The sequence below is a fragment of the Antennarius striatus genome, chromosome 19 (assembly GCF_040054535.1).
Source record: "Antennarius striatus isolate MH-2024 chromosome 19, ASM4005453v1, whole genome shotgun sequence".
NCBI classification, from domain to species: Eukaryota; Metazoa; Chordata; class Actinopteri; order Lophiiformes; family Antennariidae; genus Antennarius; species Antennarius striatus.
Genome location: NC_090794.1, coordinates 9,757,610 through 9,784,881, shown reverse-complemented (window position 1 = coordinate 9,784,881; position 27,272 = coordinate 9,757,610). Strand labels below are relative to the sequence as shown.

Here is a 27,272-nt window from a genome sequence, read left to right as displayed (position 1 = left end):
AAAAGAGCAAACTGTTCGGTCTCTTTTTTTCAAATGTTAGATTACATCAAATAGGGGAGATGTTCAAACTCAAACTCTGACGAGTAAATCCACACAGAATCATCCAATAAATCTCTTGGGCAACAAATGCATAACAAATGACAACAGAGTTTCACTGGTTGTCCTCTCACCCTTATTAGATTACGCATCATCTGGGCTAAAAAATGTGAGAAACTGAAGAACCTCAAAATGTTACAACTCAATTGGACAAGAATTCAGCGCATGACATTTATCCACCTTGGTCAAAAATTTCAAACTATGTCGAGACAGAATAAGAAGAGTTTCTTTTATAATGGATATACTGTAATTGACTGTAACTCTGCAGAAGTGTACTCCTTCCTTATTCACAATCTACTGTCACATTGAAGCCAACCCCATTTGTTCAGGACACTTTAAGTCAGACCTTTTCTTTGAATTGCATTTCCTGTGGTTATTAGGTCATTAAATTTTGAATATTTAACTAGTACTGAAATTTACAATGCAAAACCTTTATTATGTCTGTTATTAGTATTAGCACACTTACAATTTATCATCAAACTTTATTTTTTATGACAATTTCATTGGGACATAAACCACTGAGTAAAGACTGGGGATTATGATAAACACTGAAATTTTTTTTAAAGATACAGAAAGATTTTCAACTCCATTTGGAGTACTGCACATATTCAATCTACAGTATGCTCTATACTAATGATTTCATTATTATATCCTGCATTATTAGTCCAAGGACAACACTAGGTGTTTAACCAAGCTACTGCTTTCCAAGATCATTGACTGTATTTCATTCATTCATTCATCTTCATATTCTGTTCTTCCGCTTTTGCAGGTCAAGGAGAAAACCCACGCAGACACGGTGAGAACATGCAAACTCTGTCCAGAACAGGACTTGAACCTGGAATCTTCTAGCTGTGAGATGACAGCGTGTGTGTGAGTATGTGGGGCTTTGCGTGTGTGTGTGTGTGTGTGTGTGTGTGTGTGTGTGTGTGTGTGTGTGTGTGTGTGTGTGTGTGTGTATGTGTGTGTGTGTGTGTGTGTGTGTGTGTGTGTGTGTGTGTGTGTGTGTGTGTATAGCAGCTCTTTTATCAGTTGAACTGAGCATCTGGTCTGATTAGACCCAAATGACTCATCATCTCTTACGAACCATTACAGGGCAAATTGTGCCATTCTTTTATTGTCTTTTTAACTGACTTTTAATTGTTTCCTTAATTAAATGATGATCAGATTAATATTTGCCATTTATAACAGGGACTGTTGTTACAGAAAGGACTGAAACACAGAAAACAACAGGCACTAATAAGGTGTTTGCATATTGATCAAATGATTTCAGGTAAATGAATAAAGCTGATGTTTTATAAAATACTATTACAATTACAACTTAAAGTGGCAGTAATATATCTTCAACCAGGACAAAAAATTGAAAGCATAATGTGAATGTTGTTTGTGAATTCACAGAGAATGATAACACTTGCATGATGACATCTGTGGGTCATTTCAGCTGAGCAGCACGTTTCAGTTTTATTTTTTATTTTTTTTAGTTATTCACTGTTGTTGTTTTGTCAGCTTCACTGCTTTCATCAACCTGGTTCTCAGCTGCAGTGGAAAGCTGTTTTTATCTTAAAACAGTATCTGCCAGCACCAAAGGGCGTACATGCAAAGTAAGACACTAGCTGGTGAACATTGTGGGGTATAAGCTGCTAGAGAGTTAGACAACCAGATAAACCACTCAGCCACAACAAGCTTGCTGTCGATAAACACCGAAGCCCTGTTGGTGGAATTATATTTGCTTGCTATCTGCTGCTGCCCTGTTTAACTAATTATCTGTTGTAATTCCCTCACAGCAGACAATCGTGGCCTCACCACTCCTGAGGCAGGCAGATTCTATGTGTGTGTGTGTGTGTGTGTGTGTGTGTGTGTGTGTGTGTGTGTGTGTGTGTGTGTGTGTGTGTGTGTGTGTGTGTGTGTGTGTGTAAGAAGGGTGGCATTTGTCATAAAAACGGGGGATGTTTTTTCTTTAAATCATGCAAAATTTATTGCATTATACTTCCCAACACACAGAACACGGAAGTCTGCTTTAGGGATGGTAAAATTCTTTCTTGGGCTGTATTTTATCAGAAAGGATTCATTGTCAAGAAACAAACCAGTACAATAGAATCATGGTTAGTCTCCAGGTTAGCATGCCAGCATGTTAAATACTGGGACTTCTGACACGTTTCCCTAACTCTTCAACCTCTCATCCGTACGTTACTTGTGAATGATGTGATTGCAAATAATATTATGGCCGAAGGGGGCAACTGCGAGACATATTATTTGTAGGCAAGAGAGAATCCTGATGGGGGCAGGGTTTTAAAACTGAAAGAGGGTTACATTCTGAGATAATCTGAGCCCTCCACAGTGTCTTCATACGTCCTCCCCCCGTCCCCTTCCCTCTCTTCCACTACCCTAAACCACTTCTTTCTGTTACTTGGACCATTAAAAAGACAGTTCCAGGTCATTTTATAAAGTGAGTGCTCAACTGTAGTAATACTTGTGAAGATTGATCAGCGCAGACTGATAGCTCTATACCAGGGGTAGTCCAAACCTTTTGTAAGGACAGCCAGATTTGATAACGTGAACATCTCTGAGGGCCAACAGCTGCTCAGTGCGTCATCTCAGTATGTATGGCAGGTCTGGTTGGGTTCTGGACGAAGTGTGAATTAAGTGGTCAACACAAAGCAGAGCAATTACCACCTCAGATTCAACTTTCTTTCATTGAGAGTAAAACTAAAAATCTTTAACCCCCACTTCTACTCTGATAACTTTTGTACAGTCCCTGTTATGGAAGCTAATTGATGGAAGATCAGACCAGAAATGAGTATTGTTGCGGGGTGGGAGGCTTTTTTCACGCAAGATACTGCTGCTGTCTTTGTGCTTCTTCTCGACAGGTGTGGAACAATTATGGAAGACAGGAAATCCAAAGGCCTGGAAATCCTCACAATTTGGACTGGAAATTCTATCTGGCCTACATGTCTCTCTCTGTCTCTCCCTCTTTCCTTGCCCCGTCTCTGTCCCCAGTGTATTTCCTTTCCTACCCAACCAGTAAAGGGGGATGACCGCCCTCCAGAGTCTGGGTCCTGCCTGGAGTTTCTTCCTTAATGAGAGGGTTTTTCCCCACCACTGTCGCTTATGCTTGCTCTGGAGGATTCTGTTGGGTTCTTTTGGTTCTGTTGGGTTTCACTGCAACAAACCTATTTGGCATAGGATAGGATGGTGGCGACAGAACCACTCCCTCTAGAGTGGTTCTTTCGAGTTTTACTGTTTTTTTACTACCTATGGGTCTGAGATGACTGTAGTACATGATGCATATATGGTTCATTTGACAATAAAGTTGACTATGAGTATGACTATGAAACCAATGCTAGGCGTAAGTCACTTAGTAGCTGACGCCCCACCCATTCCGCATCTAATTATGGACATAATTTATTTAGCTGAAACAGGTACAGCTAAACTCAATAATCCCTGATCACATCTCTCAGATTATTTTGACAGCATATGGTTTTTGGATTTTAAACTTCCCTAATGTGTCTTTCTGAGTCCTCGTCAGAAGAGGGCAGTAGATTCATGTGATCGTCTTCCTGCCTGAATCCCTGTAATTCTTTGTACTTTGCTGCAAATTGCTAGAGAGCTTAGTTTAGATCCAACTTGTTTTGGTAACTGCTAATGTTTGGGGTTTTTTTAGCACTGGACTGGGCAACAGTAATAAAACTCAATTGACTGTTCTACATAAAGTCTCAGGCTATTATTACCAACTCTTTTATCAACACTGATGAGCTGGTTGTGATTTTATTGTTGGTAGATTTCACATAAAGTATATAAATTCTCAAAATGAAGGAATTTAATGAACTAGAACAACAATTGGTATGTTTATTCAATGGAACTCAAGTAAGTTCCAGGAATGTGGGAGACACATGTTTCTCATCATGATCAACAGGATTGTGTCCTGATTGTGAAGTCAGTCAGATGAATCATATGTTTGCCCTCTGTATCTTCTCTTCATTTAAAAAGAGCAGTGATTGTCCATAAGTCTCCTGATAATTAATTTTCAATTTAAGTTAGGCAGAAATGTAAAAATATAAATGGTTCCAGCCTTTTAGAGGGGAATATTAGCTGTTTTTTCTTCTATTTACATTACTATTTAATGCTTCTAAATTGGACAAAAATCTGATTTTGTCTCATTGTTAATGAATCAAAATGAGTTGTTATATATAAAAAAACAAAAACTAAAGGATGTTTTTGTTCAATCACTTTGCAGCATCTGAAGCTGAGCATTGAACCTCACCAGTTAAGAGGAAGCGCGTTCATGACCTGATACAGGACAAAGCCCACCTCATTCACCACAACACCAGGGCCTCACACTCACGAAGAATCCAGCCAGTTAGGGGCCACAGACAGACGGCCCCGAGTCACAGAAGAAGCAGAAGAAGACCTTGATACATTACTGCCCTCCTGTCTTTAGTCAAGCATGCACTGCAATCTGTAAATATATTGATAAAACACTTTCATATTGACCCATTTCATATGTAATTAAAATACAAATTCATAGTGATTTGGCTGTACTTTTTTTTTTCTAAAGTAAATGATGAAGTTTGCCTTCAACCTGGAACACTTAACCAAACTATTTGATGCTAACTCCTCTTGTCTGAGAAGCTGTAAACTTATATTATAAAACGTGGCTAAAATGATATCAGCTGTTCTCAGTGTAGTTCAGTGATGGCAAAGGAAGTGTCTTATAATAATAATAATAATAATAATAATAATAATAATAATAATAGTAATAATAATAATAATAATAATAATAATAATAATAATAATAATAATAATAATAATAATAATAATAATAATAATAATAATAATAATAATAATAATAATAATAATAATAATAATAGTAATTCAAACTTTATTGATCCCCAGAGGGGAAATTGTCTTTACACTCTTAGTACATGCATTTCTGTTAGTTTTCAGCACATCACACACAGTGTTGTGAACAAGGCCCCTGAAACACAGCACTTATTAGAGACAAATCAAAACAGTGAAAAATCTGTGGGCGACTATGTTGAATCTTCCTAATTTTATCAAAAATTTTATTATTTTATTTTATTCAGCGTCATTGAAGTTCTTGCTGGAAACGTTTAAAAGTGATTATCCACTAATTCAGAAAATACTGTAAACACAAACTTTCAATGGAAACCAGTGGTTTCAGCGGAACGTTTAGACTCCGTCACTTCCACTGCCGGAACTTTAAATGGGTGACAACTTCCGGAAGTTAACTACATGGGGAACAAGTTACCGTATTTCGATCCAATGACTGCACCCAGAGTTTATATTATTTTTATTGGAAGTTAATTACTTATTTTTTCAATAATGTCTTCGGTTCAGTATTTGAAAGACGTCATCAACGTGCGACTGACGACTGCTGCTCAGGAAATATTCGAAGCTTTTAAAAAATGCGTCCATGAGTACGAAGTGGAGATCGATCGTCAGCGCAGACTGTTGGACAGTGTTTTGAAACCCGAAATAAAGTTGGACAGGATTGGTATGTAAGGCATTATGTCTATCACCACAATGTAGAGACATGTCAAAGTAAAATTGTTTGTATAATTTCAACTATGGAGTTCATCAAAGTAGTTTCCTGTCATCTACCCTCCTTTTCCCTTCAGATTCCTCTCAGCGGCATTGTTTTAAGGAGAATGAGCTTCTTGTTGTTCAGAAGTTCTGTAGCAAGGAGAGGAACAAGAACAACAAAGATCAGACTCCGGACTCAAATCCTGACAAAAGTCCAAGAGCAGCACAGAAAAAGTCTTTTGTTCATAAATTGGCAGTAAGCTCTGCTGTACCTGAACAGCAGCAACGGCAGCCATTGTCTAATATCAGGCATGTAACTGAGAGTCAAGATCAGAAAGGAGGCAAACACTTTGGCTCACCTAGAGACGCTGAATCAAAACCAGGACATAAAGGCAAACGTCGTGTTAAAATCTATAAACTGGTTACGTCAAAAAGGAGCACTATGGAACTCAAAGAAAAGATGGATCCTCCATGCAGACTGCTGGATGCCACCACTCAGAAACCTGAAGTGAAATTAGACGAGATTGGTAATTAAAGCTGTACTGTTTTAACAACATACAATTGAGATATTATTTTCACATGCAATTGTTTGAAAATACTGTTTATCGATTGGAATTTGTTTGCATATCTACATTTGTTTTCATCACTGCATTTTTATATTTGTTCTGCTCCCTATCCCTCCAGAGCGACCAAATCAACGCTTCTGTACGGAGGAGGCCCTTACTGATTGGCAGTTCCATCATAAAGAAAAGAACTCCGCTATGGATCACGAGAGTCTGCAGGAGGAAAATAGAGAGAAGGAAGCCTTCACCTGTCTGGGGGGAGAGAAGCTTGTGATTAAGGAGGAAAAGGATGCCTTTATGCTGACTCCTACTTGTGAGAAATATGAGAACAGTAAAGATCCAACTCTGGACTTGAATCCTGATGAAACTCCAACAGCAGCACAGAAAAAGTCTGTAGTCAACAAGCAGGGAATCTCTGTTGTAGGAGCACCAGACAGTGATCTGCACCCAGCTAACAACTCTCATGTAATGGAGAGCCAAAATCAGACAGATGAAACATGTGAACAAGATCTGCAGTTTGATCCGAAATCTGAAATTATAAAGAACACACATGACCAGCCATATATTTGCTCAACCTGTGGGAAAAACTTCAAAAAAGTTTGTTATTTGAGAGTCCACAGGAGAACCCACACAGCTGAGAAAAGGTTTGTTTGCCCTAAATGTGGAGAAAGTTTCGGAGCCCGTCATCTTTTGAAAGTACACATGAAAAAAGTCAAATGTGAGAACTCGGATAACTTGATGTATTTTTACAGCAGGCAATTTTGGATTGACCAATTCACGTAAGCTAAATGTTTTTTGGAGGTGGGAGGAAGCCAGAGACCCTGGAGAAAACTCACGCAGACACGGGGAGAACATGCAATCTCTATCGAGAACAGGACTTGAACCTGGAATCTTCTAGCTATGAGATGGCAGCCTCTGTGTGTGTGTGTGTGTGTGTGTGTGTGTGTGTGTGTGTGTGTGTGTGTGTGTGTGTGTGTGTGTGTGTGTGTGTGTGTGTGTGTGTGTGTGTGTGTGTGTGTGTGTGTGTGTGTGTGTGTGTGTGTGTGTGTGTGTGTGTGTGTGTGTATAGCAGCTCTTTTATCAGTTGAAGTGAGCATCTGGTCTGATTAGACCCAAATGACTCATCATCTCTTACGAACCATTACAGGGCAAATTGTGCCATTCTTTTATTGTCTTTTTAACTGACTTTTAATTGTTTCCTTAATTAAATGATGATCAGATTAATATTTGCCATTCATAACAGGGACTGTTGTTTGTTACAGAAAGGAGTGAAACACAGAAAACAACATGCATTAATAAGGTGTTTGCATATTGATCGAATAATATCAATTCAATGAATAAAGCTGATGTTTTATAAAATAGCATTACAATTACAACTTAAAGTGGCAGTAATATATCTTCTTCTAGGACAAAAAATTGAAAGCATAATGTGAATGTTGTTTGTGAATTCACAGAGAATGATAACGCTTGCATGATGACATCTGTGGGTCATTTCAGCTGAGCAGCACGTTTCAGTTTTTTTTTTTTAGTTATTCACTGTTGTTGTTTTGTCAGCTTCACTGCTTTCATCAACCTGGTTCTCAGCTGCAGTGGAAAGCTGTTTTTATCTTAAAACAGTATCTGCCAGCACCAAAGGGCGTACATGCAAAGTAAGACACTAGCTGGTGAACATTGTGGGGTATAAGCTGCTAGAGAGTTAGACAACCAGATAAACCACTCAGCCACAACAAGCTTGCTGTCGATAAACACCGAAGCCCTGTTGGTGGAATTATATTTGCTTGCTATCTGCTGCTGCCCTGTTTAACTAATTATCTGTTGTAATTCCCTCACAGCAGACAATCGTGGCCTCACCACTCCTGAGGCAGGCAGATTCTATGTGTGTGTGTGTGTGTGTGTATGTGTGTGTGTGTGTGTGTAAGAAGGGTGGCATTTGTCAAAAAAACGGGGGATGTTTTTTCTTTAAATCATGCAAAATTTATTGCATCATATTTCCCAACACACAGAAAACGGAAGTCTGCTTTAGGGATGGTAAAATTCTTTCTTGGGCTGCATTTTATCAGAAAGGATTCATTGTCAAGAAACAAACCAGTACAATAGAATCATGGTTAGTCTCCAGGTTAGCATGCCAGCATGTTAAATACTGGGACTTCTGACACGTTTCCCTAACTCTTCAACCTCTCATCCGTACGTTACTTGTGAATGATGTGATTATGAATGATATTGAAAGTGAAGGGGCAACTGCTATTATTGGTAAGCCGGAGAGAAAATCCTGATGGGGGCAGGGTTTTAAAACTGAAAGAGGGTTTGAGATAATCTGAGCCCTCCACAGCATCTTCATATGTCCTCCCCCCTTCCCCTTCCCTCTCTTTCACTAGCCTAGACAGTTCCATGTAATTTTATGAAATGAGTGCTCAACTGTAGTAAGACTGATAGCTCTATACCAGGGGTAGTCCAAACCTTTTGTAAGGATAGCCAGAATTGATAACGTGAACATCTCTGAGGGCCAACAGCCGCTCAGTGCGTCATCTCAGTGCGTATGGCAGGTCTGGTTGGGTTCTGGACGAAGTGTGAATTAAGTGGTCAACACAAAGCAGAGCAATTGCCACCTCAGATTTTTGGTTAATACATCACTTTCATTGAGAGTGAAACTAAAAATCTTTAACCCCCACTTCTACTCTGATAACTTTTGTACAGTCCCTGTTATGGAAGCTAATTGATGGAAGTTTAAACCGGAAAATAGTATTGTTGGAGATTGGTAGGCTTTTTCCACATGATACTGCCGCTGTCTTTGCTTGACAGGTGGGGAACAATTATGGAAGACGGGAAATCCAAAGGCCTGGACATCCCCACTTCAGCAACTACAGCACAATTTGGACTGGAAATTCTATCTGGCCTATCTGCCACTGTCTGTCTCTGTCTCTTTTCCTTACCCTGTCTATCCCCAGCATATTTCCTTTCTCACCCAACCGATCAAGGTGGATGACCGCCCTCCAGAGTCTGGGTCCTGCCCAGAGTTTCTTCCTCAATGAGGGAGTTTTCCCCTGGATTTTAATGAGAGTGCAGTCTACAATTGAAACACTCGATGAATATTATAAATATTGTCTCGTGTGTTTTTTGACAAAAAAAAAGTATGGCATTTTCTTTTCCTAGCTTCCCTGGTGTGTCTTTCTGAGTCCTCGTCAGAAGAGGGCAGTAGATTCACGTGATCGTCTTCCTGCCTGAATCCCTGTAATTCTTTGTACTTTGCTGCAAATTGCTAGAGAGCTTAGTTTAGATCCAACTTGTTTTGGTAACTGCTAATGTTTTTTATGATAGCACTGGACTGGGCAACAGTAATAAAACTCAATTGACTGTTCTACATAAAGTCTCAGGCTATTATTACCAACTCTTTTATCAACACTGATGAGCTGGTTGTGATTTTATTGTTGGTAGATTTCACATAAAGTATATAAATTCTCAAAATGAAGGAATTTAATGAACTAGAACATCAATTGGTATGTTTATTCAATGGAACTCAAGTAAGTTCCAGGAATGTGGGAGACACATGTTTCTCATCATGATCAACAGGATTGTGTCCTGATTGTGAAGTCAGTCAGATGAATCATATGTTTGCCCTCTGTATCCTCTCTTCATTTAAAAAGAGCAGTGATTGTCCATAACTCTTCAGACAATTAATTTTTAATTTAAGTTAGGCAGAAATGTAAAAATATAAATGGTTCCAGCCTTTTTAGATGGGAATATTAGCTGTTTTTTCTTCTATTTACATTACTATCTTTGTTTCTAAATTGGACAAAAATCTGATTTAGTCTCATTGTTAATGAGCTAATAATAAACATTTTTTAATATAGTCTTAGTTATATTCTTTGTTATTAAAGACCAAGTTAATTAGTTAAAAAAAAATCTATGTCACAAAGTGGAGACAAGCTCTGTTAGACTACATCAGAAATGTTGTCTATCTGTGGTGTGAGCTGCATTCACAACTACAACCAAGGCAGTCAGAGACTGCCCATGACTTACCCTGACCTACTTTCAGGGTAGGTCAGGGTACCCTGAAAGTATGACCTGACTACTGCATAGCTTTGACCTTTCAGGATAGGTCAAAGTTATGCACTAGCTTTGACCATGGATCAAAGATAGTTCATAGGTACATAAAACCACTAGCTCTGATCTATGGTCTTACTCACACTGGCCTTCTCCCTCGTCTTACTATCTTATCCGGTTCCTGAGTGTACAAAAGTTTAAATTTGACCTTGACCTAGTTTTCTCAAGGACAAATTCGGCTGCTCAAAGACATTGCGCTGGCTGAGACAGGGTTTTTACTGGGGCCAGCACCGCCGGGACGTCGAAGACTTCTGCCTGCGATGTGATGAGTGTTCAGCGCACAAGGGGCCTCTTGATCAGTCCCATGCCCCTCTACAGCAACAGGCATCGGGGGCGTCGATGGAGAGGGTTGGGGTGGACATAATGGGTCCGTTCCCCGTGACAGACAATCGGAACAAGTATGCGTTCTCTGCCATGGATTATTTCACAAAGTGGCCTGAAGCCTATGTTTTGCCTAACCAAGAAACAGAAACCGTGGCGGATGCACTGATTGAAAGCATGTTCAGCCGTTTCGACGCGCCCGAGGCCATTCATAGCGGTCAGGGCAGAAACTTTGATTCTAAGATGTTCTCAGCCCTGTGTGAGCGGTTAGGCATTCAGAAAACACGCACCACGTCATTATATCTACAGAGCCACGGCCTGGTGGAACGTTTTAACCTGACCATGCAGACCACCGCAGACCACCAGCGTGACTGGGACAGACACATTCCCTTTACGCTCATGGCGTATCGATCTGCTGTCCAGAGTTCGACGACCTGCACCCCTGCTCTGCTAATGCTAGGCAGGGACATACGAATGCTTGCGGAGATGGCCTTTGGGAAACCACCAGACGCTGCAGACGCCCTGCCAGGGCTGGAGTATGCTAGGAAGCTGCATGATAGGCTACAGAAGACTCATGCTTTTGCCAGAGACCAGCTGGAGAAGGCTGGCATAAGGTAGAAAAGAAAAATCATGACCTGAGGAGTAGGGGCAAGGACTTCAGGGCTGGGGACTTGGTTTGGGTTTATACCCCGAAGAGGAAGAAGGGGCCCTGTCCTAAATTGGACTGTCCCAATGACGGTCCAATTTAGGACAGCGGGACTGACTTGATATGCCCAAGACAGCCCATCTGTGTCAAGGAGAGTGTGAAAGGTGAGTCTTGAGCGGGAGTTTGTCAGTTCGGAATTGTTAATGGTAAAAGCTGGACGTGTTCCTTAAAGCTGACTAAAGAAGTCCGGAGTTGTCATCCTTGTCTGCATGCATGACACAGAGGGATTGTTACAGTACTTAACAAAAAAGGTTAAATAACACAAAACATATCCCCGCGACCTGCGCAAGCGGGTGAAGCAGGTTGAGAAAATGAATGAATGAATGAATGATGCTTTATATTTTAGTTTCCTTCATTGTTTGGCGCCCTCTGCTGGTAGAAAGGCTCTACTCAACAGCGCTTTGAGGTCTCCTGTAAATTTTCTCAAAAACACTTAATATGACGTAATTTAATGTGTTAATCCTTGCTTGGTCTATCATAACTATACATTACAGGAAATTTATTTATTATTGATTCTTGTAGGGTTCAATATAACAAGAGATATAGATGTTACGTTATAGATAGATAGATAGATAGATAGATAGATAGATAGATAGATAGATAGATAGATAGATAGATAGATAGATAGATAGATAGATAGATAGATAGATAGATAGATAGATAGATAGATAGATAGATAGATAGATAGATAGATAGATAGATAGATAGATAGATACTTTATTAATCCCGGAGGAAATTGTATGAGATGAACATACATGCATGAACATATACATTTTCATATATGTATATGCAATGCAAAATACTGTAAACACGTATCTCGGTGCATTATTTACATAAGAGGATTAGGGCCACTGGAAAAAAACAACCTCTATATTGTGACATAAAAGTCAGAATTCTGACTGTAATCTCAAAACTGACTTGTTTTCCATCATTATTTGCATGAGTAGTGTTTTCATATTCTCATACATTTGTTTGGAAAAGCTTATGTTTTCATAAGCTTGGGTCAACTGGTGGTGCTTATGCATTTCCCCCCACAAATTTGGGAGGGAAACTGTGTGTTGAACTACCTGTTGGTTGTAGCTGCTGTCACACGAGTGATGCTGCCTTCATGAGCATCTAGGAAAATTTCGAATTTGACGAATAAAGTTATACAACCGAAACAAGTTAAATAATTTTCTCGTCTCATCAGGTTATCTCAATATTTTTACTGGAAGCCACCAGCTTTTAATAAAATTTTCTAACAGTTTCTTAGTTATAATTATCGGTAATCATCTTTCTCAGACAAACAACACTAATGAAAGTATATTTTCCGAGTTTCATTTGAATCGTTTGTGTCTGGCCGTACTCCGCCCCCCGCACGTGACCCACTGGGACGAACTCAAGCGAGGAGGTTGAAACGCTGGAGATCATGTTGTCTTCAAGAAATGAATGAATAAATCAGTAAATTATCGAAAGTACACGAGAAACATCCACATGAACTTTAAACCCTATCTTAATATAAAATAGGGTTTAAGTCAATTCAGTTTGTCACCTTGAACCGCAACAAAACCGTACAGATGTTGACGTTTGGTACGTCATAAAGACAACAGCCAGAGCTATGAACCTAGTACTGTATATATAGACCTGTGTAATGGGGCTGAATATACTGGTTTGATCCTTGTTTTGTCTGAGAAACAGTTCATAATGGACAACTTTATTGTTGAGACTATTACACAGGTGGACTTAGAAGAGGTTGACTCTCATTTTGATGAATTCATACATTACCTGCTTTCACCCTCCACTGAACTCCCTTCATGGTTCCCTGACCAGGAAAACCAGAAGAATTGTCCCCAGCCTGATGAAGATCGTTTGGGTCAGTCTGAGTGAAATGTGATTAAAACCAGATGCTGTGCGGATGTTTACTGATCAATAATCAGTTTTAAAGCGCTGCTGAACATTTACCTTCACACATGGAGAAGAAATCACCTTAAGACAAGTCTTACAATGGATTGATGGAATTTACAAAGCAAATTTGATATCATGTCTTCTCCAAGATAAAAGTCCTGAATAACTGCTTGTTTTCTACATATTGAAGAAAAATTATCTTTTTAAAAATAATAATAAAAATAAAGGCTGTCCCTTTTTCTTTTTTAATATGTTGCAGTGTCAGACTCGCAGGATGAAAAGGAAACTCCACCAGCTGAGAGGCTCCAGGTTCGTGACCCTATGGAGACTGCAGTGACTGCTGTGTGCGTCCAGACTTGTCTTTCCCCTGACATAGTGATGAAGGACTGCAGAGTCCACCTCCATCGCCTGGATCACAACTCCTACATTCATGCAGACACACAGAGGACGTGTCCCCACACTGATGAAGGTAAGAGCGTTTTGTCAGTCACAGTAACATGTGATAAAAACCAGATGTTGTGTGGATGTTTAATTTTCAATAATCCATTGTAAAGTGCTGATGAGTATTTGCAAGTCTGAACTCATGGGGAAGAAACCATCTCACTTTTTTTTTTTATCTGTACAACAGATAAGAAAAATGGTTTGATGGACCAAGAGATATCTTATTAAGAAAAACAAAAAACTAAAGGATGTTTTTGTTCAATCACTTTGCAGCATCTGAAGCTGAGCATCGAACCTCACCAGCTAAGAGGAAGCGCGTTCGTGACCTGATACAGGACAAGGCCCACCTCATTCACCACAACACCAGGGCCTCACACTCACGAAGAGTCCAGCCAGTTAGGGGCCACAGACAGACGGCCCCTAGTCACAGAAGAAGCAGAAGAAGACCTTGATACATTACTGCCCTCCTGTCTTTAGTCAAGCATGCACTGTAATCTGTAAATATATTGATAAAACATTTTAGTATTGACCCGTTTTATATGTAATTAAAATACAAATACATAGTGATTCAGCTGTACATATTTTTTTGTCTAAAGTAAAAATAAGTTGAACGTGTTCTTCATTCTTCAGAGATTTTCATGTTTTTGTGTTAAATAATTACCTAACCACTGATGAAGTTTGCCTTCAGCCTGGAACACTTAACCAAACTCTTTGATGCTAACTCCTCTTGTTTGAGAAGCTGTAAACTTATATTATAAAACGTGGCTAAAATGATGTCAGCTGTTCTCAGTGTAGTTCAGTGATGGCAAAGGAAGTGTCTTGTTAGAGACAAATCAAACAAGTTAAAGATCTCTGGGCAACAATTCTGAATCTTTCTAATTTTATCAGAAATTTTATAATATTATTTTATTCAGCGTCATTGAAGTTCTTGCTGGAAACGTTTAAAAGTGATTATCCACTAATTCAGAAAATACTGTAAACACAAACTTTCAATGGAAACCAGTGGTTTCAGCGGAACGTTTAGACTCCGTCACTTCCACTGCCGGAACTTTAAATGGGTGACAACTTCCGGAAGTTAACTACATGGGGAACAAGTTACCGTATTTCGATCCAATGACTACACCCAGAGTTTATATTATTTTTATTGGAAGTTAATTACTTATTTTTTCAATAATGTCTTCGGTTCAGTATTTGAAAGACGTCATCAACGTGCGACTGACGACTGCTGCTCAGGAAATATTTGGAGCTTTTAAAAAATGCGTCCATGAGTACGAAGTGGAGATCGATCGTCAGCGCAGACTGTTGGACAGTGTTTTGAAACCCGAAATAAAGTTGGACAGGATTGGTATGTAAGGCATTATGTCTATCACCACAATGTAGAGACATGTCAAAGTAAAATTGTTTGTATAATTTCAAGTATGGAGTTCATCAAAGTAGTTTCCTGTCATCTACCCTCCTTTTCCCTTCAGATTCCTCTCAGCGGCATTGTTTTAAGGAGAATGAGCTTCTTGTTGTTCAGAAGTTCTGTAGCAAGGAGAGGAACAAGAACAACAAAGATCAGACTCCGGACTCAAATCCTGACAAAAGTCCAAGAGCAGCACAGAAAAAGTCTTTTGTTCATAAATTGGCAGTAAGCTCTGCTGTACCTGAACAGCAGCAACGGCAGCCATTGTCTAATATCAGGCATGTAAGTGAGAGTCAAGATCAGAAAGGAGGCAAACACTTTGGCTCACCTAGAGACGCTGAATCAAAACCAGGACATAAAGGCAAACGTCGTGTTAAAATCCATAAACTGGTTACGTCAAAAAGGAGCACTATGGAACTCAAAGAAAAGATGGATCCTCCATGCAGACTGCTGGATGCCACCACTCAGAAACCTGAAGTGAAATTAGACGAGATTGGTAATTAAAGCTGTACTGTTTTAACAACATACAATTGAGATATTATTTTCACATGCAATTGTCTGAAAATACTGTATATCGATTGAAATTTGTTTGCATATCTACATTTGTTTTCATCACTGCATTTTTATATTTGTTCTGCTCCCTATCCCTCCAGAGCGACCAAATCAACGCTTCTGTACGGAGGAGGCCCTTACTGATTGGCAGTTCCATCATAAAGAAAAGAACTCCGCTATGGATCACGAGAGTCTGCAGGAGGAAAATAGAGAGAAGGAAGCCTTCACCAGTCTGGGGGGAGAGAAGCTTGTGATTAAGGAGGAAAAGGATGCCTTTATGCTGACTCCTACTTGTGAGAAATATGAGAACAGTAAAGATCAAACTCTGGATTTGAATCCTGATGAAACTCCAACAGCAGCAAAAAAAAAGTCTGTAGTCAACAAGCAGGTAATCTCTGTTGTAGGAGCACCAAACAGTGATCAGCACCCAGCTAACAACTCTCATGTAATGGAGAGCCAAAATCGGACAGATGAAACATGTGAACAAGATCTGCAGTTTGATCCAAAACCTCAAATTATAAAGAACACACATGACAAGCCATATATTTTCTCAACCTGTGGGAGAAACTTCAAAAAAGTTGGATATTTGAGAGTCCACAGGAGAACCCACACAGCTGAGAAAAGGTTTGTTTGCCCTAAATGTGGAGAAAATTTCAGAGCTCGTCATCTTTTGAAAGTACACATGAAAAAAGTCAAATGTGAGAACTCAGGTAACTTGAAATATATTTGTGAAATATGTAAGCACAATTTTGGAAGTATATATTATTTGAAAATTCACATGAGAATCCACACAGGTGAGAGGCCATATATCTGTGACACATGTGGGAAAGCTTTTAGAGATAATGGTACATTGACTGTCCACAAGAGAGTCCACACAGGGGAGAAACCATTCAGCTGTGAATTATGTAAGAAAAATTTCACCAGAAAATTTAATTTGAATATCCACATGAGAACCCACGCAAATGATAACCCATATATTTGTGGAACATGTGGAAAGCATCTCTCAGATAATCATTCTTTATCGCTCCATGTCAGAACACACACTGACGAGAAGGGCCGTACCAGTGAAAGAACTAGGCAACATAAGGAATTGACAGTCGACAGGAGAGAATCCCAAACAGCTGCAACTGCATTTCTTTGTAAAATATGTTTAAAAAATTTCAGAAGTAGATATTTTTTGAAAATCCACATGAGAATCCACACTGGTGAGGTCTCATAAATTTGTCGGACATGTAGGAAACTTGGAGGAGAAAGCCTGTGCTGAATTTGTAGAACCCGACAGAAACGTTCCAGACGCTGCTTGGAAGTCCACTTGAGTAAAAGGCCACACTTAATAACAAGCACCTTTGTACCTGTGGGAAAAAGTGTTTTGTATGTGATTCAAGTTGCAAAGGAAAAACGATCACACACAGGTGACCAGTTTTGTATTGGTAAAGTGTCATAATGATTCAAAAACACAAGGACTTTGATCACATGCAAGGAAAGTCTGTGTTGGACAATTAAAACCTTCTGTTGTGTATACCATTGAATCTCCAGATTGTTAGATTGTTCGAACCAATTGGCTGTGATCCTAATATGACGATTTGACAAAGTGATCTAAACAAGGATGATGATGACATTTGCAACCGGTGTAAAACTTGAAAGGTGAAGACGAGGGTAGATTTGAGGTTAAACATCAGGATGCTTCTGATCCAGCTGGAAGGAGGAATCCAGGAGATTTACAGACAGATGAATGGATACTGCTTTTCCTCCACCAGTCTTAAAAATATATTCAATATGTAGCATGTCACTGTCATTATACTGTACATCTTGTGCCAAACATTCTCAAATCTTTTATTTTTCTCTTGTGATATATGAGCAATGCAGTTCAAATTGGAAAAATTCATGAAACTGGAAAATTGTATGTTTATGAGTGTATATGTTAAGTTCATAAAGTCCTCAGAGAAGCTGTTATGTTCATGAGCTACCACTGGTGTGCATTCTTTTTCTCAATAAACATGGTTACATGTGATGGTGTGCAGTTTTAATGTAGAAGACACTGGAGAGATTTTGCCTCTCACCTGGCCTGGGAACGTCTCAGGATCCCCTCGGAAGAACTAGAAGACCTGAGTTTGGGAATCCCTGCTCAGATTTTTACCTCTGTGACCCGACTCTGGAAAACCAGTTGAAAATGGATGGATGGACAATTAACCCATCGGATGTGTGATTACAAGAATTTCAAACAATGTAAAACAAAGCCACACATTACCCCCAGAAGATAAATAGGACAATGGTGTGATGACATATGTACATGTTATACATTTCCATGACAAACTGGAGGTGTGTGTGTCTGGGAATCTATCTCACAAGCATAATATCAACTCGTGTTATTAACCTGCCAGTGTAACTACACGTGTAGCAGGTATGACTTAGGCTTTTAATTATTTACAAATGTTACAGAGAAACAACCTCATCGTCATCACAAATGAACCTCGAAACAGGTTTAACAATAATTATATTGGAAGTTTTCTGAAAACATTTTCATGATCTCTTTCCAATATCTTTTTAAATACCTGACATTGTGGGAGTGCATGTGTTTTAAATGCAGCATGAAGCAAACCCCTGCATGGGAAAGAAAACAGGTGAGAAGCCATGTATTTGCACAATATGTGGGAAGGTTTCCAGACAGCTATGAAATGAAGCTCCACATGACAATCCACACAGGCTGAGAAGCCATATATTTGTAAAACATGCGCGGAACATTTCAGACAGAGTTGTCAAAAAGTGAACACTGGAACACATTTGCAAGATCTGTAAAAATAATTTGTATATGAGTCAATTGGCAAAGAATAAAGTTAAATACTGACAAGTAGCTTGGTGATTGTCACTTGGTATGTGAGGATGATTGAGTTCTAGAATAGGACAGAAGTGAGGAACCTAATCATGGCAGCACCTGTATCCAATAAATGTAGTCTTGATTTGATCACTATAGGGAGGCTTATCCAGAAATTGTAATTACACGCATTGTCATGATCATGTGGCATCTGGATTAAAATAATTCCATCTGAAAATGTCACAAGAATACGAAAAAAATATAATAAAAATAAAGAAGGATCCTAAAATCTGGATTTTTCTGGTTTTCTTTTAAGTTTTGAAACAGTTTTGAAAATGTATCAATATGTTTGTGTGTTAATATTTCTGTTAACAGAATAAAAATAGCTATCACTCAAATGTAGGAAGCATATTCAATTCACAATGAACATTGGTGCTCATAATTGTATTCTAGTACTCAGACCCATTCTCTGAAGCCTCATTGTTAGAAGGCTGTGGGATATGTTGTCATTGTGTTGCTGTAATAAATAGTTTGGACCAGAAAAAGACATCTGAGTGTGAGTATATTTCCCCCTCTGTGTACCCTTCAGCATTAACTGTGCCTGCACAGATGTACAAGTCACCTATACCATCACAGAATTTGAACGTTGCACTAATTCCAGTCTTGATGGAATATTTTTCTCTTCAGCCTGAAGGACACAACACCCATGATTTCTAAAATCTACTTCAAATACTGATCCTTTTCCTTGAGGGCACACAATAATAAGCCCATGAAAGGCCCTTGGAATCATTCGCCCAGGTGTTTCTGAGCATTCAAAAACTTTCACTTTTTGTATGTGGTTTGACTGCTGCCATGTAATTATTCAGACTTCCTTCCTTTGTTGGTAAACAGTTTTCTAAAGACCTCAAAAGCAACTACTGTACTAGAGAATTGTGAAGTTAGTTAATCTCACTGAGGTGTTTAGTTGAATTACTCCTACAGCTCACCACGTGTCATCTAGAAACGGATGCTGTATCATGACAAAAAAAAAAAAAAATCACAAGGGAGACCCCACGGAAAAAGCTTCTCTTGAAACTGTAGGCGAGGACCTACCAGAGTCCCTGCGGGTGTCCGTGGATGAAACTTGTCCTTGCGCTGACACGCAGGTGCTCTCCACATCCACGACGCGCTCCACCCTCTCCGCCACCACGAACTGCGCTCATTCGCTCCCTCCAACAGCCCGGATGTAGCGCACAGGAGCGCACAATCCTCCTCTCAGCGATAATAACATGGCGGAGGCAGACACATAACGGTGCCCACCATCATAACATCCGCAATAACGGACCAAAATAAGCAACGGGACATGTGAGCTCTTCGACACCGAGACGAGTGGGGTAGGTGTGGAGCCTTTTATTTGCTCTAATACTAAGCGACTGGGTAAAAATGTGACTTCCACCTCTTATTATAGGGGGCAAAAGCGCTCCGGATAGATTCTTGTCTGGGGCTTTAGCTCTCTATTTCCATGCTTGCGGGTTTAATATCTGACAGTGAAGGAACAATGTCATCCAGGGTGGGATTGTGTCGCTGTTTCCGATGCATTCTTGCAGAAAGGAGTGTGTGTCGTTTTGTGCTGCATGTGTTGTCATGGCTGTCAGGCGCGCCGCGCGTCGACCGCTGTCCTTGGTATTGAACTGGGTGGGCATCGCACCCATGCATGTTGCAAATAGAATCCAAGGGCCCATTTAAGCCTGGTTTCCTTCAACGCTATCTTTATTGCACAAATAGAGACGACTTATGGTTGGATTAAATCGAATGAAAAATCACTATAATGCACCTTATGCAGCCTTATAATCCAGCAGGGGCTCATAGTATGGTGCTCAACGATGAGTTGGTAGCCTTGATAAACCTTTACCTCTCATGATGGTCTTCATTTTCACCATGACAGAATTTCTTTTAATTCAGCACCATTCCTTACTTGTGCCTCTAGCGTGATGACAGTGATGATGACAGTGCAAGACATGAATCTGTCCTGCTTATGCTTTCTCTTCTGCAGCAGCTTTGAGTTTGTGTGTGTTGTGGTTAATGTAGACCAGGTAAGGACAGGAAGAGATGGATGGTACTCAAGTTCAATGTGGCTTTCTGATTAGAATGTGAAGACAAAAACCAAAAGTGGTGGTAATCAATAGGATTAATAATAACATGTCATACAAAACTTACACATGTATCATAAATAAGTGCAGCTTATTATTGTTGTATCTGCAGGCCCAGCAGACACAGTTTGTAGTATTTTAATAGGTCTTGAAGTATTAAGGAAGCTCAATATGATTTCCAGCCATCTATCCTAATGCAAAGGGCAGGAGTACCTAGTCTGTTGCCTCATTGACTAACAGCTGGAATCATTTGAGGATGTCACTGTCTGCTTTATGAATGCATTGGACAAATGATTAGTCATTATAGATTGGTTGATCATATCTGGAGCACAATTGCGTTTATTCACCATGGAAGGCAGCAGTTAGTCATTTTGGTATTTAGGGCTGGCAATCCCAAAATGTGTGTGACATTTTAGCTACAGATTAATAGATACTAAAAGTAATTATTAGTTGCAGATAGGGCTGCCACAAACGATTATATTTCCCATTAGTCGAGTTATCGGATCACCCGTAAATTGAATGTAAAACATGCACCTTATCACACCAGCATGAAGCTGCTCTTATAACCATCATCATTTTTAAACTTGAAGTGTTTAAGTTATATGCTGACTAAAAATAAAGACAATAGTTCATTAAACTTCCAATGATATATACTTACACCAAGAAACAGCTGAGTGAAGTAGGAAAAGGCATTTCTCTAAGCAACACTAAATTGTCAGTGCTAGTGTTAACATTTACAGCTACTTGAGTAGGTAGTAAGTTAGCTCTCTGTTAGCAGCCAGTTAGTCAGTCGGCTTATCGAGACAGTGGTCCCTCTTCATCGTTGTCATAACCACGTGCTTCCTGCCCCCCCCCCAAAAAAGACACATCAACTATTAAATGAGTTGTCGACAATTTTAATAGTTGCCATAATTGTGACTAGTTGACTAATAAACTAATAGATATTTCACAACTGTTTCAGAGGCTGTGTAGTACTGGTGACAACCATAATGACTTTCAGGTGTAGAATTAATCGAGTGCCCAAACGAACCTCACTGAAAGCATCTACACATTCCAGTTTACATGACATCACAAAATAAATTAGTTTCAGCACAGTTTACGTGTCCTTTACAGATAAGATTTGTATTACTTTGAAATGGTAGCAGACTTAATTTAAACTGATTTAAACCAAGTTAGGATGCTGTAAAACACAGTAATTTTCTAATTATTGTTGACATTTAGCTCAGTTGAAAAAAGCAGTCAGTAAACACAGCTCATCATTTAGCATGGAATTGTTAGGATTATGCAGTACGTAACATCTTCAAAGGTTCTGGAGGATCTGGAGACATCAGCACAATTAAACCATTATTAAAAACCAGCAGGATTCTATAAAAGAAAATAACCACATGGGTCCAGGAACACTTCGGAAAGCCTTTGTTTGTATGATGATTAATGATGATGATTCTTTATTGTTTAAAGTATCTTTGTGAAACACCAGCAATGACACGAAACATTAAATACCATATTTATACTATATTCCATTTTTATAACATTGCATCATGTTCATGTTGACGCTCAATATAATTTTCCAACTTTTTTTGAACTGGGTTTGTGGAAGCTGAGTCAGTGTTGGTCTGTATATGCTTGCTTGCACACTCCCTGGTTATCCACACTGTAATGTATTCAGTGCCAGTACGGCACACAACAGCTTTACATAATGATCAAAGCTTGAGGGATGCCAGAGCACGGCTTCAGCCTGCAGTAATAACCTTTGAAGTTATCAAAACCCCACAACCTCATTCCCTTAATATTGTGCCTCTCTCTTTATGTTTCCCATTTTCTTTGGACCACACACACACACACACACACACACACACACACACACACACACACACACACACACACACACACACACACACACGCACGCACACGATGGTCATATCCTCTTTAATGTGCATGGATACAGAGCGAATCCTTTAAAGAGGACAGTGATAAAGAACACATGACAAACTATTTCAGTCCCTATGGCTCTTCACTAAACTGCACTCATTGTCTACAAGGAGCCAGCCTTCACTGCTTGCACAGTCACAATTACATAAGTGTCAGAGGGAGCTGCACACTGACCAGAAGAAGAAAAACCAGCACTCTTTTGCAATGCACACAGTATTACGTCTTCTCTATTGGTGCTGTCCTCAACTGTCGAGACTTGTCCTCTTGTGCTACCGGCCGTGGTTAACAGTGTTTGAAATGCAAAGGGTGAGAACGTCGTAGCTAAAGCTGAAGTGTTTGATTTGGTCACATTTGTACAAGCAGCTCATTAGCTGTTGTAACCAAACAGCAGTTGGGTTTGGTCGATCTCATCATTTAGGGATCAGAGGTTTGGAAGACAAGGAGGAGGCAGAAAGTTTTGGGAAAGAAATGAGGCATAAACACTGGAGATCAGGAGTAAAGAAGAGAGGCAATAAGATGGTCCGAAGTTCAGAGACTAGTGAAAGGAGAGTTCTTAGTAGAAGGTGTGCTAGTCCATCTGTCTGTGTAGGGGGTGTTCTTTCCCTCATTCTGTCGCTTTTGTTTCAGCTGCGGCCGAGGAGTCTGTCTGAACGTCGGATTCACCTCCATGTGTCAGCACTTTTGTCCTAGGTTATTGCGTTTTGCTGTTTTTGTCCTAGGATTTAAAAAAAAAATCCTTTGTGTTTTCTGTGTGAGTTGGCATGTCAGTAACAGAATGATGTTTGCTCTCTGCATGTGTGTGTTTGATGTGTGTGAGTGTGGGAAAGAGATAAAGATGGGGAGAGGGTGAGCATATGAAAGAGACATTATGAGGTAGGACGAGATGAAAATTAAGCAGAGATATAGGAAGATGTAAAGAGTGTGCACATAGTTTCAAGCTGTAGAATAGAAAAATACACTCCATGCATGTTATACCCTTATGATCCAGGAGTTGTATTAGCTAGTTATGAAATTACACATTAAAATTACAAATCCAATATTCCAATGACACCAAACTTTGTAGAAAAGACCGCTGTCACCCATAATCAACTTCCTCTCCAGGTCTCAATGAGGGTACTCCTATCACAACTCCTCTATTGTCCCAAGGACTGGAAAGACGCCACTAGATATTTGCTGTAGAGATTGTGTGTGTTCTCCTGGTCATGGGCTGAAGCATCAGTGGGAACTGATGACGAGAGGTCCAGTGAAGCTTGAATGCTCAGTGATGCCCTCAGGCTGCCGAATGCTGCATCTGCCCCAATGCAGCGCTGGCCCTCAGAGCTCCCTCACACACCCTCCATCTTGAAGGGGTTGTGCTATTTATATGGACGTGTGTGTGTGTTTGTGTGTGGGTGGATGGGGTGAAGGTGTAGTGTGGTTGTTCTGTATATTGGTTTTGGCAAAAAGGGGTGTTGAGTCTGCTTGTTTTGAAGCCAAATTATATCACAAACTAGAATTCCCTGCATTTCTCTGTGTGTGCATATTTTGCATCAGCAATCTGTTGCAGCATCCAGATGGACCCTGATTCAAGTTTAATCATTATATAACTGATACCTGTTTCTAATGGCAGCCTTAGATCGACATCGGCAGTTTCAGCATCCAGCCCTCAAGTTTAAATCAAGCCAGTGTGACACTAATGTGTTTCATATCTACTATATTAGAGAATAATTCTGCCTGTTGGGGATGGTCTCTGAAGAAACAGACATAGCAGGAGTACTTAAGAGTTTCAGTCTGTATTAGAAAATATCCTAAGAAAACGAGAATAATCTAAATTACCCTTTTAAGACAATGAATGAATAAATTCTGACCTTTTTGTGCCTCCAAACGTTCCATTGCAATCCATCATGGACGCAACTCTCCATAAAGCAGACGCTGGGGCAATGCTTGCTGCATCGCACATCTAAATACCAGAGAACGTCTCTTGCATGCCCCGTCTATTAGATCCTACTCTATAATTACTTCTTTTGTTACTCCTGTGAGTCTTTTCTACCTATCTTCATCACTACAGGCTTCCAGATGGGCCCCAGACCTCGATAAAGGACGCTGACGGTGCAACAGCACCTCATCTCAGATGAAGTGTGAAAAAAGCTCATTTCTGGGGCCGCATGCAGCACAGTCACGATGAGGTTTCAAAGAACTGTTAGATAGGCAAGATTGCAGCTTGTTATGTATTCACTGTGTCAACTTTGTTATCATGGTTATTGTTCTACAGTGAACACCAGTTCAGGGAGATTTATGATGTTTAAACAGGTCGGATGTATTTAATGCACTGTTGAATGGACAAGGCTCACACTGGGCAAATGACTCTATAGAGCTCCTAAACATCTTAATTGCTGCACATGTGCATATTGCTGACACCTGGACCCAGTTCAGGATTACAATAATAAATATGTCTCATTTGTTTTAATTCCCCTCTGGAGACTTTCCATCCTTTCCTGTAGATACAAAGAGCTGAGTTGTAGAGGCATAAAAGCCATTCGGGAGTGAGGACCGGGACTGACATTAGTACAAGCAGAGATGCTCTCATCAGATTTATATCTACTCAGTGACCACAGAGGAAATGACAAGGAATGCAAGATGAAGCAAAGGGAAGAAGCAGTCATTTATCCCAGGGATCTGGAGGTCGCTCCACACTCTCCATCATATCGCCAGTATAACTTTCATAACAATTGTCAGCAATGTGGAACTGTTTTGTGATGTGATTTGAGATCAGTGGCTTTTCATCAAAGGAGGGCTGAATAAGGACATTTATTATGGCCCAGCTTGATTCATTACCCCGACTTTCCCTCATGGGGAGACTTCAAAAGAAACTGAGGAGGTTTCAATTCTGGCTTATATCATATCATCCTTGACAGTATCCACACTGTATCCTCGTTTGAGATTCAACCTAGTTATAAAACAGTGTTTCAACACTGGCCCAAACTTGTTTTTTAAATATTTGATCACTTGAATCCCTCCGTCTGACGGTTTGATCTTCTTTACTAGACAAACAATGCTTTCACTGATTACAGATCACTGTTTGCTAAGCCCTGCTTTGAGACCTGTTGCTACTTCTTGGTTCTTCAAAGAACCTGATGTTTACTTAATCATACATACCACAAAAAAATCTACACTTCTACACTGGGCCCTTAATTTTTTTAGACAGTTATATGAAGAAGCAGCCTTCTTATTTCTAGCCATTTCAATCTGACACCTGTCACTGTCAGATTTCTGTTCCATGCTTTCAAGCAAATTAAGCAGATTTTAGCTTATCAGTATATTTAAAATGTCACTGGTGGATTTGTAAATGTTTCTAGATAACTTGTCTTAAATTAGGAGACTTGAAAGACACAAGCTGCAATACATCGTGCAGAAAGACTGACATGGAAAGAAATGTGGTTATTTACATATCACAGTGTAGAGATGGTACTATTGTGGCGGAGTTTTGCTTGATTAAAAGTCGTATGCCTTCTACGTGTAAACACATTGTTAATGCATTCCTCACACTCTTCGGTTCTGACTTGGGAAATGCAAACTCTGATGTAAAGAAATCAGGTGCTGTATTTGACAGACCTTGTTGCTACGATATGATTGGGTAATCACTATTATTGGCAGGGATTTAGCAATATATCCATATATATATATATATATATCCATGACACTAAAGCTAAATGTTCAATATTAAATACGTACCAAACAAACACTACACAATAATTGATCAGAGTCACAAAGCTTTGGATGACTGTGGCCCTACTCTCTTATTGACCAGTAAGGGCTTTGAATCTCATCTGTTTTGACCAAATGACCAAAATTCATTCAGTCAGCGTTACAGCATGCAAATAGCAATTTACAGCAAAGCTAAGAAAAGGCTGGACAGCTTTCTGATTGGATCAGTCAGTCAACATTGATTTATTAGAGTCAGGACAATTATCGTGACATTTTGCTTGTGCCTCTATAAATTCATTTCCCAGAGTCCATTTTGTGAGGTACTTCTCATGTGTCACCTAAAGCAGCAGTGTAACACAAATGCAGAGAACATTTACTAGAAAAAGATTTTCTCTAAATACTGGTATTATTGGATGGGGGTATTGCATTTCATATGGAAATCTTGTAGTGCTCTCCGTCTGTTCTCGCTGTCTTTCCTTCTTTCCTTGTATTTTCTTCCCTCACCCTATGCCCGTCAAATCTAACGACCCGACCTAAATTTAACGCAGCTTAGCAACGTTGCCATAGATTAGTGTTTGTAATGTGATGTCTTGATATAGCATTCAGCCAGGAACATAACACAACTTCAGGCATAAAAAAATCTGTTATTATCCTGTCATGTCATCTTCTGTGTCTATCTCAGACTAAGTTTATTCCCGTGTTAAGCGACACAAGAGTGCACATATGCAGCAAAATTTAAGCATTTGCTATCAGTGCATTACTGAACCACACAGACATACACAAATAATTGTATTATAGAAGGTGGGTAATGACATAGCTGAAGAAAGAGCACACAGATGCACTGGATGTATAGATTAAAGCCTTCCTGCAATGACATAGGGCATTGGCATTAATACAACAGGAAATGACAAAAAAAGGAGGGACAGAATGACAGGTTACAGGTCATGGGTCTTCCAACAGGAAAATAACCCTACATACACAGCTAAAAACACCCAAGAATGGTTTAGAGCAAACCATTCTGACGTGTCCTTCTATGAGTCCTGATCTAGATCCTATCGAACATCTGTGGAAGATGCTGAAACATGCCATCTGAAGAAGACACCCTTCT

The 27,272-nt window shown here is 39.7% G+C and overlaps 3 protein-coding genes across 4 annotated transcripts in view; all 3 read left to right on the top strand.

Annotated features, from left to right (window-relative positions):
- The first annotated feature begins 5,353 nt into the window (after positions 1–5,353).
- Positions 5,354–9,555, top strand: LOC137613359 (zinc finger protein 285-like). 2 transcript variants are annotated; one of them, XM_068342516.1, is made up of 4 exons: positions 5,354–5,608; positions 5,733–6,164; positions 6,322–6,844; positions 7,755–9,555. In XM_068342516.1, the coding sequence occupies exons 1-4, from the start codon at positions 5,437–5,439 to the stop codon at positions 7,810–7,812; spliced, it is 1,185 nt and encodes a 394-aa protein (XP_068198617.1). In that variant the 5' UTR covers positions 5,354–5,436; the 3' UTR covers positions 7,813–9,555. The 2 variants fall into 2 exon arrangements, with proteins under 2 accessions (XP_068198617.1, XP_068198616.1); XM_068342515.1 differs by lacking the exon at positions 7,755–9,555 and having other exon boundaries at positions 6,322–7,139.
- A 590-nt stretch (positions 9,556–10,145) lies between these two features.
- LOC137613861 (uncharacterized) lies at positions 10,146–17,574 on the top strand. The gene is made up of 8 exons (XM_068343317.1): positions 10,146–10,234; positions 10,460–11,236; positions 11,377–11,432; positions 13,472–13,681; positions 13,927–14,048; positions 14,842–14,998; positions 15,123–15,554; positions 15,712–17,574. The coding sequence occupies exons 1-8, from the start codon at positions 10,146–10,148 to the stop codon at positions 16,827–16,829; spliced, it is 2,961 nt and encodes a 986-aa protein (XP_068199418.1). The 3' UTR covers positions 16,830–17,574.
- Positions 17,575–19,661: 2,087 nt separating this feature from the next.
- The window catches only part of pak5 (p21 protein (Cdc42/Rac)-activated kinase 5), a 54,838-nt gene continuing 47,227 nt past the window's right edge, over positions 19,662–27,272 (top strand). Inside the window, exon 1 of the mRNA XM_068343093.1 lies at positions 19,662–19,795. The gene's annotated coding sequence lies outside the window, so the exon portion shown is untranslated. The remainder of the gene's footprint in view (positions 19,796–27,272) is intronic.

Excerpts from the sequence above, each read along its gene's own strand:
- LOC137613359 (XM_068342515.1), top strand. The coding sequence starts at position 5,437 with ATGTCTTCGGTTCAGTATTTGAAAGACGTCATCAACGTGCGACTGACG. Across the intron at positions 5,609-5,732 it reads AATAAAGTTGGACAGGATTG|ATTCCTCTCAGCGGCATTGT; the intron begins GTATGTAAGGCA and ends TTTTCCCTTCAG. Across the intron at positions 6,165-6,321 it reads AGTGAAATTAGACGAGATTG|AGCGACCAAATCAACGCTTC; the intron begins GTAATTAAAGCT and ends CTATCCCTCCAG.
- LOC137613861 (XM_068343317.1), top strand. The coding sequence starts at position 10,146 with ATGTTGTCTATCTGTGGTGTGAGCTGCATTCACAACTACAACCAAGGC. Across the intron at positions 11,237-11,376 it reads CTGGAGAAGGCTGGCATAAG|CGGGACTGACTTGATATGCC; the intron begins GTAGAAAAGAAA and ends AATTTAGGACAG. Across the intron at positions 14,049-14,841 it reads ACTCACGAAGAGTCCAGCCA|TATTTGAAAGACGTCATCAA; the intron begins GTTAGGGGCCAC and ends TCTTCGGTTCAG.